At 34.4% G+C, this 12,595-nt stretch overlaps 1 protein-coding gene across 3 annotated transcripts; it reads right to left on the reverse strand.

The window, feature by feature from the left end:
* Positions 1–421: 421 nt before the first annotated feature.
* Positions 422–10,499, reverse strand: LOC107037968. 3 transcript variants are annotated; one of them, XM_015256811.1, is made up of 4 exons: positions 10,414–10,499; positions 5,140–5,369; positions 4,674–4,806; positions 422–896 (listed from the first exon to the last, which is right to left on the reverse strand). In XM_015256811.1, the coding sequence occupies exons 1-4, from the start codon at positions 10,443–10,445 to the stop codon at positions 725–727; spliced, it is 567 nt and encodes a 188-aa protein (XP_015112297.1). In that variant the 5' UTR covers positions 10,446–10,499; the 3' UTR covers positions 422–724. The 3 variants fall into 3 exon arrangements, with proteins under 3 accessions (XP_015112297.1, XP_015112298.1, XP_015112299.1); XM_015256812.1 differs by lacking the exon at positions 10,414–10,499 and adding an exon at positions 7,608–7,673; XM_015256813.1 differs by lacking the exon at positions 10,414–10,499 and adding an exon at positions 7,137–7,346.
* Positions 10,500–12,595: the final 2,096 nt, after the last annotated feature.

Here is a 12,595-nt window from a genome sequence, read left to right on the forward strand (position 1 = left end):
GTCCGAACACGTACGAATAAATTTTATAGAAAAATCTAGCGAATTCGCCATAAAATTCTATTGGAATTCTATTGGAAAATCGTACAATGTTCAAAATATTGTACAGAAAAAAATCAATAGAAGTCGATTCCTCTATACAACGTATTCTATTAAGATACTTTCTATAGAATTTCTATAGAAATTTCTCGACTCAGATTTTCTGAATTTTTTTGTTGGATTTTTTTTTTATGAAAGAAGAAGAAAAATAGATTGAAAAATTTGAGAAATTAATTTCAGAAATTCCTATAGAAAATGTCTCAACATAAAAAATTGCATATAAAAATGAAATTCTACTGATATTTCTATAAAATAATTTCTATTTCAAATTTTATATTAAAAACGCGCATTGAAGCTGTGAAATTCTTCAATAGAATGGGCCAAAAACTAATAGAATTCTCAATAATATTCAATAGAAATCAATAGAAAAAGTTTTTCTACGAATTTTTTTCGTGCGTGCAGACATAAACCTCGACACCATTCTCCTTAATTAATTTTTTTTCAACAAAATGGAGACTGAACCTCGCTGCGGTCCTTCAATCCTTCGATTTCCGATTGGATAGCATCTCGCATGATATCACAGATACGTCAAGCAATTCTCGAGGCTCACTCGTTATTCTCCTGAATCACTTGAAATTGATAATAACAGTTGTGATTTAATGGTCGACATATTCGGATTCATGACAATTCAACGCAATCTGATCTTCTTCATCATATTGAGTACACTGGAACGGGGTAGAGGACAAGTTGGATAAAAGTTGTGACAACCTTGACCCTCGATTCCGGCGATTAGTTGACCCATATGCGCTGCGAAATGATATCTGGAGGCCACTTCCGCCATTGTTGTTAGGCTTGTGTCTCTGTAAACGTGAAAATAAATTTCAGATGTCATTGGTAATTGATAAAAGACTGCAATGAGATTTTCAATTCAATTTTTTATGCAAAAATCGATCAATTCAATTATTCCATGAAAATGAATAAAACTGAATCAATAAATAAATGAATAAATAACTGAATACATGAATGAATAGATAAATGAATGAATGAATAACTAAAGGAAACATTTGTTTAAAAACAAAAAAACATTTATTTAATGTGAATAAAAATGCAAATAAAATGTTTCAATAAATTGGATTCAATTCCAATATAATTTTTCTAGATGCATTCTTTTATATTACCGCATATTGTTTATAATAAAAAAATCACCGCAATTGTCTGTAACACCCCGTGACAAATCTTCTCAAGATTAATAATCGCATTTCTCGTATTGTACTGTCGTAATAGATCATGCGCCCCAGCGAGAAGGAAGAATGACCGAGTTGCTGTAATTCCCCGAGTTTATTGCAATAGATTCAACGAAGGTGGTAAACTTGGGTAAAGAATTCAATGTGAACTCGAGACGGAAACAGGGACAAGGCGAGTTGCCTTTTACTTTTGAAGTTGTCTGCGAAAAGTTTTCAACGACTTGTTAAATGTGATTACTCTTTTGATTATACCCATTCTCTTCGCTCCTCATTAAATTCACAATGCTCGACATTTCATTCTTCCGCTCGATTCTCCCGAGAATATTCACTAATTCTCCAATTAAATTGAGCGAGGAATTTTTTTTTTTAAATGAGTTGTTTATGTTGTGTTCACTTTTTCAATTGTTTCATGCATTTTTTTAGATATTTCAAAGGCTTTACGACTGTTGAAAATGGAAAATGCTTGAATAATGAGATTAACGAAAATGCGAAATTAATATGTAATTTATTTTATAAATTTTGTGGAAAGCGTAAACTTTAGAATTTTTTTCAAACTAAAAAATATTTTGACTAAATTTTTTTTTGTAATTAGAAAATTTTGCAATTAAATTATAGTAAAAAATTGAAAATGAACCATACACAACCGCCATTACCTAAACATCATTTTGCAACATTTCTTCTTAATAAATAAATAAACAAATAATAAGAATTGTCCACACTGCAGTAAAAACAGATATTGAGAAAATTTCGCAAAAAAACTTGAAAACTTTCAAATAAACACTTAAAACAAATCACTAATTCTTCAATTAAATTGAGCAACGAATTTTTCGATAAAAATATCTTGTTCATGTTTTGTTCATATATCCAATTATTTCATGCATTCGCTTTTTTTTAATTTTTCAAATACTTTCCGACTATTCAAAATGGAAAACCATTGAAATTCAGACTTTGAAAAATTTGACTAATGAAACTACCAAAAATGCAATGCGATGAAATCTCTGATGTTTAATTAGAAATGTTGAAAAAATTTTTTTTTAATTTTCTAATCCTCAAATTGTGCAATTAAATTATATTAACCAATTTAAAATGAAACAAATACAATCGTCATTACCTATACAAAATTATCCACCATTTCTTCCCAATAAATAAATAATGAAAATTGTCAAAACACCAGAAGAAACATGTTGAGAAAATTACGCAAAAAATCAACTCGAAAACTCTCAAATAATAAAAACCTTAAATGCCAACAGAACATCTCTGCGATGTTTGAAGGTGAACGTACAACGACGATGGTCAAGAATACCCGAGTCATCACGTGTTGACTCTGCGTGAAGAAGAGGAGAAAGTATCGGATTGGATAATCTATGAAAATGAAAGTGGCCATTGGCATCGCGTTATGTGTGTTATGCAAAAAGTGAGAGACCACGATCGTAAATACGAAACCGGTGGGTTACATTTTTCGGGAACAGTCTGGCCACTGATTGCATAATTACTTTTTGTTAGGGGTTTCACTTTCACATTTGTTATGCTTGCTCAGGCGCTCCGATATTGGCATCATCCGGAGAATGAGAATACTACTAATTCGATGATAGTGGGAGGAGTCTTCCTCGCAGTGGAGCATAAATTAGTACTGAATGATGGGGCTAAACGTTTGTTGTATTAAGGTTCTAATATTTGTTTTTTTAATCTGCAGGAGATCATGGGGCTCATAACGAGGTTTTTGTGCCCGAAGGAGCGAATAATCTTTAGTTGAATCGACTCTGTGAATTTTTATTTCGTATTAATTTCACCGAGTCACTCGTTCGAAAGGTAAATAATGGATTGGAATGCGACTGCCACGAGCATATTCACGATTATGAAACAATGATGTTTTTTTTATCGGTAAATAATCGTGTTAGGGATCGATCCGGCCCCTCGTGAATCATCATTAAAATGCGAATCCGGTTCTGTTGGATTTCTACTGAAAATTCTGTTAGTTTTACTGCGGATTTTTTAAATAAAAAATGTCCAGTAGAAGCTGCACTAAAAACATATGTTTCACGTGAGAATATAAATTTTTGGTAGAACTAATTTGTTCTCTCAGTGTATGTTAGAAAAAAAATTAGAAATTGTATTGAGACAGTTTCTGCAGAAATTGCTCGTTATGAATTTTCTCATTTTTCAATCCGCCGAAAAATATTAGAAAGTTTAAGAAAAAATGGAAAATTCTATTGGATTTCTATTGAATTAAGTTCGTAGGTTTGAGTCAATTGTATTGAAGAATTCCGCAGCTTCACTGCCCGGTTTTTCTCTGGAAAATTCCAACAGGAACTATTTTGTGGAAAAAATCAGCAGAATTTCATTCTTCCATATAACTTTTTCTATTGAGGAGAAGCCATTGAGGAGGCATTGTCTATAGTAATCGCTCGATATGTATTTTGAAGTTTTTTCCGCCCCTATTTTCCCTCCCCTTTTTATTGACAAAATTAGACAAAAAACTGAATATTTAAGGCGAGGAATTTCTATTAAAATGACTCAGCACAAATTCTGCAGAAAATTTGAATTCTATAGATTTTTTCCTATGGAATATTTCCCATTGCGCATTTTTATTAAAAAAAAACACCCACATAAATTGCGGCATTTTCTCAACTGAACATTTTTAAAAACTGATAGAAATCCAATAGAATTTCCTATCAAATATCTATAGGAAATCCTAGATTTCAATTACGAAGTCCTTTAAAATCAAACAAAATTTGAGCCGGAGAATTTCTAAAAAATATCTCAATCGAATAACTCGAATATTTTCATTGAACATTTCTATCGAATAAAACGCATAGAAAAAAAAACAAACAGCAAGTGCAATACAAACCGAACAGAATTTTCTCCCGAATCCCATGGATTTTCCACGAATTTCCTTCGCAATTAAGAAAATCCCAAAAATCGAGTGTTTACACCTCCTCCTCACCCAATCAAGCAACAGAATTCCCCAACGAGATCATAAACATTCCCGAAAATGTTCCCATAAAAAGGCAGGACCAAAAACTTTTTATACTTTGTTAGAGACGATCATTTACAACTTTCATATCGCCCAGTCCCTGTAAAACAAGGCGGAATATATGCAATGTCGGGGGCAAATGCTAAACCATTATTCCGAGTCAACGGGTCTACGAACGAAAGTCGTGAAAGTGCCCGGTGAATGCACCACACCGAGAAGTTGAAAGTGGTCTTGGTAAACTGCATGACAAGAGCCCAAACGACTCTCAAGGGAAATTCGAGGGCCGGGGGTTTTTTCGCATTTGCCTTCGAGTTTTTAAAAATTCGTCGAGTCGAATGAGATAGACTAATTAGTTTCTACTTCCGGGGATTCACCAGTCCCACGGAGACTTTATTCAAGGGAACAACAGATGAATTTACCTGATTAAATTCAACAGTGACTTCTCCATTTCGCTCAGCTGATCTTGATAGGGCGAAGACGTTAATTCGCAGATTAATTTCGGTAAACACGCATTTTTTATTGTTGCCATCATCTTCGCTTTTCTCGTTGCACCTAAAGTTGAAATTAATGATAAAAAGTGTATATTTTAATGAAATAATTCAATCAGTGAAGCTAAAGGTGAATTTAAGGGATTGAAATTGGACGGAATTCAAGGAAATTTCATTCAATTTGTTTAAAGAATGATTTAATTTATGTTTTTGAAATGACGTGAGCTGTTTCTCCACTTCAAGTGAATCAAATACTTTGAATTTATTTGATCCTTGTAATTTAGGCACGTGTGAGCCTTGAGCACCGGGGAATTGACTAATCCAGCTGACTCGTGCCTTGACTACTGATCAACACTGATATTTCACAAATTAGAAAAAAAGGAACGAATTGTCTCACTATCTTCGGCGTCATCCCTCACGCCTGCCATCATGGCCAGCCTCTCAGCATGCCCATCTTTAGCCTCCTGAAGACCCACAAATGTGGAATTCCCTGATACCATTCCATTCCCGAAAACCGAATTTATGAGAGTTGTGTAATCCCCAGCGAAGACCAAAAACATTCCGATGAAAATGACCAGACGGACGGTTCCAGTGTCAACCACCATATTTGATGATCTCTCAATCACTCTGAAATTAATATTTTGTTTCTCGAGGTTATCGTCTCAGGCTTCCGTACACTGATAGAACGGATTAGTTATTGTTAACGAATGGATTTTGGTTGGAGGTTAGGGTCTATTCGGTCCCACCAAATGTTCATTCGTTAATAGTTAACGAATGTACATTTGAGGAGCCTTGTTTGACTTGACTTTCGCCATTCAAGTGAACCATTCGTTAACTATTAACGAATATTCATTTGGTCATATTCAACTCTACTATTTGTTAATAGTTAACGAATCTCGTTTGGAATAAATGAATCATTCTATCAGTGTAATTAGGGCTTTAGTTGAATTAGATGAACATTTTTTGGAGTAAAAAGCCATTCGATTGATGTGAATGAAAATGTTGATTAAAATTTTCATTAGTATGTTTAATTCAAATTAAATTTCTTTAGGTATATTTCTTCATATTGTTCCATTGTCTTCTGCTAACAAAACTACTCACGCTCTAAAATTAATAATTTGTCCTTTAAAATTTTTGTCTCTTCTGTAATCCAGTCTTTACTTAAATTACATAAACAATTTTTTTCATTGAAAAAATCACTCATTTAGTATAATGAAAAATCCACGTAATGAAGTTCGAATAGAATTTCTTCGATTCAAATAAAATATTTTTAGAATTATTCTTTTACATTACCCCATTTCACATTTAGTTTTATTTTCAATATATTGTTTTATTTTCAATTATATTGAAAATAATATAATTATATTAATATAATATAATTATATTATATTCAATTATATTGAAAATAAAACTAGAAGAAAAATGGGGTAATGTGAAAGATATTATAATATTTCGATATTTTATTAATTTCAGTGTTATTTTATAAAATTGTCCTCTCAGTCCTTGTAACCCTTTTCGAAAGTAAAAACCCATTGTTTGTGTCATTCGCAAACTGTTCTCATTCCGCATTATGCTTGCCACACTGCGAGTCATTCCATTCGCGGAAATAAATTATAACGGTATGGTGGTACCTTATTATTTGCGGAACGAGCAAATTCAGGTGAAACTAACTTTCACATTAAATTTTGTAATTTTGTTGATTATTTTGGATGAATCGCCGATCAGATATCACGAATTTGCGTCACTAATTTATTTTCAGAGTAAATAATTTAATAAAATTAGATTTATATTTTGTTTACATGGTTTTCATGTTTCATTATTTGACATTAATTAAATAATTACCGATTAATAGTTTAACAGTTGCTATTGTCAGAAATTGAGCTGACAAATCACGATAAATAATGAATGTATTTAATCGATTTAATCGAAAGAAAAATGATAAATTGCGCAATTAGCGTAATTATGGCTATTAATTTACTCTTAAAAAAAATAAAGTAAATGTACGAGATATTGATGTAAACAATTATTCTTTCGTTTTGTATTTTGATTACTATTCTTCAGCAGAGTAAACCCACGGCTTAAACCGCTCAAAAAATTGCACAGTTGGAAATTTTGAAAACTTTAAAAAAATTGCAATAGATATTGCGAAAACTAAATACTCCCGTTACTTTCACCTGCCTGAAGTGTTAAAACGCGTTTGAAATCCACAACGAACTTTTATTTTTTCTCTCACAGAGTAGATTGCAGTAGCCTTCAATCCAAAACACTTCAAAGCCCGCACAGACTGCACTTTCGCTCTCTTCCCAGTTTCGCACTTTCATCGCGACTACACCTTCACGATCGAGCATGCCGAGGCTCCTCAGTATTCGATCGCTAAAAACATGAGGAACTTACCAGGTCTATTACCAAAGACTCCTCAAGCGCTCAAAAAAATGGAACTAACGTCCGATGCGGTAAAAATCCGATAGAAATCGCCTGTTCGCTCGATCAAACAGGAAGGGATTTACCGAATGCTTTAATTTCCCATTGAGTCCTCTCGCGAGGAAGAGTTTCCCGGATTGGTGCCACCTGTTCCCAATTTGTCAGCGATTACGACTGTCAGTTGACACTGATATGCGCGTCGGTGTCGTTCCTCCGCGCGAGAGAAAAAACAATACGAAAAATACAAAACAGTGCCGGCTGGTGACGTAAAGAGCCTCAATGCTCATTAATGTGCGCATACGTAAGCGCGAGGGTCAAGGGTTCCGCGAGAGGCGAAAAATTGTGGTGACAGAGGGCAAATACGACTGAACAGGCCAGAACAGAGGAGAATGGAACGAGACAGTTGGGAGAGAAGTTGATAAACACAGAATTGAAACTCCTTACTCATGGATTTTTATGAAAACAACAGTGGAGAACGTGAGGAGAAGTGAACCGTACTGGCTCTGCGGATTGACTGTGAACAGCTCGAAAATTGCGCCGGGCGTCGAGTTCACTACTGGTGGAGGACCGAGATCAGTGAAAGTACAGGTAGAACCTCGATGGTCTGTACGTGCGTCGGTTTACCATGAGCTAATGCGTTTTTTCATATTATGATTCAAAACCTGGTTCTGCAGTTTTTCAATAATACTGTGATGGAGAAGGAGATGTCATCGAGGAAATTTACTGATACCGAAAAAATTGGCGGAGACTTGAGCCAAAGGACAGAATCCGTTGGAAAAATGTACTGGGTTGTTCTGAAAATGATATTTTCTGTTCCGCATGCGGTTTTACGGCTGTAGAATTGATGGCAATTTTGTGCAATTTGAGAAAGTATCCTAGTATAATTGATTGAATAGCGGTGCATAGACTGATAGGAAAAAAAAATATCCTCGAACAAGGCTCATTTGATGATTAATAAGTCTCAAAATTCTGGTTTGACGAATTCTCAATGCGAAACAAGGACCGAATAGCTACATTTTTGCCTCGAGAAATTTGTATGAATGATCTAACGATATTGCTATTTATTTGTCGTTTCGGCTATTCAATACTCAAATACAAGAAATGAATTTTTGAATAGAATAACAATGACGATGTGATAGCAACTCTGTAACTTCGAACGAAATATTTTTCATTCAATTTCAATTCAATTTGTGAGAGATATTCTCATCCTGAAGTGGCAGGCTCTCCCCGCGAATGATCAGCATCTTGAGTCAAATGTTTAGTTGTTGAAAGCAGAGCCAAAATATCTACATGTCCATGCTGCGTCTTTCAAATCTTGAGCGAAACATGAACAAAGTATTACCAAAATTTTCTGCATCAGATCAGATTTTTTGATCGGATAATCTATCGTCGCTAGAGGATGGGAAATTATCTACAGAATGCAGATTCTCAAAGGGATGAGACCGATAATTCATTGAATTATATTCTTATTCATCATTGGAAATCTCGGATGTTCTAATGAAACTGAAAGGTATTTCATAGTCTTAAGAAACTTTTACTTCTCGAAATGTTTTTTCCCCTAATTTTTTTTTTAATTTCTAGAAAAAAATTCAAGGAAACATTTGATAACAATATTGTATATTTTATTGGACTCTTGATAAAAATTTCTGAAAAGTCAAAGGGCACTTTGCACAATTACTAAATTTCACTGGGAATTTTCCTCATCGAAGTGTCAGCCAATAGAATTGCACTATTCGGCTGTTATTTCATGTAATCAACAAGGTATTCAGCTGATAATTTTTGATAATTCAACTGGTAATTTTTCATGTTGACTATATTTGTGGAAAACAAAAGATTCCGTGGTCGAGTGAACCCCTGGTTGGAACTGTCAGATGGATTTTGTCTCAGTGCAAATCTTTTGGCCGACATTTGGATAGGAAAATTCCCTCCCGAATACTACTCGAGCTTCAAAATTAATCGAGTAATTCCCTCAAGGTTCCCTGCACACAAACGAANATTGCTATTTGTTTGTCGTTCCGGCTATTCAATACTCAAATACAAGAAATGAATTTTTAAATAGAATAACAATGGCGATGTGATAGCAACTCCGTAAATTCGAACGAAATATTTTTCATTCAGCTTCAATTTGTGAGAGATATTCTCATCCTGAAGTGGCAGGCTCTCCCCGCGAATGATCAGCATCTTGAGTTAAATGTTTAGTTGTTGAAAGCAGAGCCAAAATATCTACATGTCCATGCTGCGTCTTTCAAATCTTGAGCGAAACATGAACAAAGTATTACCAAAATTTTCTGCATCAGATCAGATTTTTTGATCGGATAATCTATCGTCGCTAGAGGATGGGAAATTATCTACAGAATGCAGATTCTCAAAGGGATGAGACCGATAATTCATTGAATTATATTCTTATTCATCATTGGAAATCTCGGATGTTCTAATGAAACTGAAAGGTATTTCATAGTCTTAAGAAACTTTTACTTCTCGAAATGTTTTTTCCCCTAATTTTTTTTTTAATTTCTAGAAAAAAATTCAAGGAAACATTTGATAACAATATTGTATATTTTATTGGACTCTTGATAAAAATTCCTGAAAAGTCAAAGGGCACTTTGCACAATTACTAAATTTCACTGGGAATTTTCCTCATCGAAGTGTCAGCCAATAGAATTGCACTATTCGGCTGTTATTTCATGTAATCAACACGGTATTCAGCTGATAATTTTTGATAATTCAACTGGTAATTTTTCATGTTGACTATATTTGTGGAAAACAAAAGATTCCGTGGTCGAGTGAACCCCTGGTTGGAACTGTCAGATGGATTTTGTCTCAGTGCAAATCTTTTGGCCGACATTTGGATAGGAAAATTCCCTCCCGAATACTACTCGAGCTTCAAAATTAATCGAGTAATTCCCTCAAGGTTCCCTGCACACAAACGAAGTCGTCAAGTTTTTCAGGAAAAATCACTCGTGCTTCGCACTCGTGATTTTTTAACCTGAAAAACTTGACTCCTTCGTTTGTTTGCAACGAATCTATCGGGAATTGCTCGATAATTTTGAAGCTCTCGTGGTATTACTTGTGGTAATTTTAGGATAAATTTTTTTTGCCTTGTGGACATCCGAGAGATGAACTTGGAGAAAGTTAATGATAAAATGATGGGATGAAGTGAGAGATTGCGAGAAAATCCAGGGCAATCGTGATAGATTTAATTAGAATTAGACGGGGAATGAGATGGGTTTTGATGGTTTAAAACAGTTACCGCGGTTCACTTCCAGTTGTTGCATTCTGCATCAGCGAATTCCCCAGGATTTCTCAATTTTCTGGTGCTCCTTTCGGGTTTGAATGCCGCAGACCACTCTTGTTCTTGACATTTTAATTTTCTCGGTGTAATTTTCCGGTGGAGTCCAGAGGATCAATGCAACTGGTTCACCTTGCAGACATTGTTGAACTATAATCGCGCATCAAGGCTGTTGGTGAGCAGGGTATAGTCGCGTGAAACAGGATCCAATTGGCACTCCGAGTTCATTTGTGTATTTTAATGCCATTTTTTTCCGTTATGGTAATTTGAAGCCTTGGAAATGCCGATGATTTGGGGGAGGAATGTTGGAGAGGTCATGTTTGGCAGTTAATGAATTTTTTCAGAAGGAGTACGACATTTTTTTGTGGCTTCTCAGTTTTTATTTCATAAATAAATCATGCAATCTGACGAATCACGTCGACTCAATGAGATAAATTGTATTTATTAAATTTTTTTAATTAAATAAATGAAATAAATTCCAGTGTTTTGATGGTCAACTCTAGACAATTTTACAGAATTCCTCAGCTTTTTATATTTAGAATCTGAATAAATATGTATGAGAGCGATGAGCTCGTGGATTTTCTAGGTCTAGGCTGATGAGAAGGCCACTCGGTGCTCATCAATCTAGTGGAAAATTTTACAATGTTTATTTGATTTTTCAATGTTGAAGACATGCTGCCGAAAAAAATCTCTTCCACGATGTTCTCTTGCACAATGATGACGTTCTTCACTGCTCGTCGTAGCTCACAGGTATTTTGATACTGTGGACATAATATGCAAAGCAAATGGTCAAAATGTTTGTTTTTATGGGTCGAGTGCTCTTGACATTAACGCAGATGGATGGCTATATTTGGTAGTGCAGTCGGGGAACGGACGATGAGTGACAATGAGGGACGCTTCTTTTGGAAATTAAATTGCGCGGGAATGATTTGAAAAATTCATGGCATTTAAATTATGTTTTGAAAAAAAAATACTTTGTTTTTAATTTTTTTTCTTATTAATAGCTGATGGAATTTTTTAACTGCTAGAAACTTTATGTGAAATAATGATTTTCAGAGTGGAACGATAATTGTTTATGAAAATAATCAATGATTTTAACAAATTGCAATTTTTCAACTTTTTGCAAATTTTCATTAAAGCCTAGATTTTTCTTTTTTTTTTCTATCTGCAAAATGCTTTTAATGAGTCACAATGAAGAATGAATTTTCAACTTTTAAAAACAGTTTAAATTACATTTTTTTTAATTACCTGAGTTGATTGTTTTTAAATAAATAAACGATGGAAATGGTTCAATTTTCATCTACCTTACATAAAGTGTTAAATATTTTTTACATTCGTGAAAAATAATTGTCTCTAAATTATTTCTAAAAAAAGATTGCAATCTTAAAAATTGCTATTCTTCAATTTAACAATCTCCCTCAACTGCCAGATTTTTTGTTTTTTCAGATTCGTAAAATACTTCCAAATGATACAAGATGAATTACCAAATTCACAGCTTCAAAGTTCAAATAATTGAATTAAAAAAAAACTAAATAGTCAATTGAAGCTTTGATTCTCCAATTCCCCGTCGTGAAAAAGAAATTGAATTAATAAAAAAGTTTCAATAATTGAATTCCAGAATTAAATAGAATACAACGTACATTGTACCGAAGCACAAGAAGAATTTTCGTCAGAAGCATTACTGGAGTCGTCCCTTCGTCTGTCTGGGGACAAAGATCCCGTACTTTCTCTTAGTCGGCGTCCGAGGCGGGAACGACGGCTCGAGCACCTACACCCCCAAAAACCAATAACAATATAAAATCCCAAGAAATTGAACATCTCAATTCCCAGACATCGATATGCAGATGACTGCGAGCATCGAGATTCAATTACCTTGGCATCTTCAAACGATTCCGCCTCGGCGTCTTCCTGAAGGCATTGACCCCCCCTAAATCCCCCAGAGGCTCCGACAGTTCGACTCCTCCACTTCTGGAATTCACCTAATATTTTACTTAATTATCATAATTTTAATCCCTCTAACTTTACTTTGTCCAGGAGTTTTTCCAATTCCGTTAGTCTCTCAGTCGTTTCCGAGCACTCACTCTGCAATTTTTCGATCTGGAAACAAATCCGGGAATTAGTGCGAGAAATTTATGGTAAAAAA

Source organism: Diachasma alloeum, unplaced genomic scaffold, assembly GCF_001412515.2.
Source record: "Diachasma alloeum isolate Michigan unplaced genomic scaffold, Dall2.0 Dall_scaffold_00276, whole genome shotgun sequence".
Taxonomy (NCBI): domain Eukaryota; kingdom Metazoa; phylum Arthropoda; class Insecta; order Hymenoptera; family Braconidae; genus Diachasma; species Diachasma alloeum.

Excerpts from the sequence above, each read along its gene's own strand:
- LOC107037968 (XM_015256811.1), bottom strand. The coding sequence starts at position 10,445 with ATGCAGAATGCAACAACTGGAAGTGAACCGCG. Across the intron at positions 4,807-5,139 it reads GAGGGATGACGCCGAAGATA|GTGCAACGAGAAAAGCGAAG; the intron begins GTGAGACAATTC and ends TTTCAACTTTAG. Across the intron at positions 897-4,673 it reads TCACTGTTGAATTTAATCAG|AGACACAAGCCTAACAACAA; the intron begins GTAAATTCATCT and ends TCACGTTTACAG.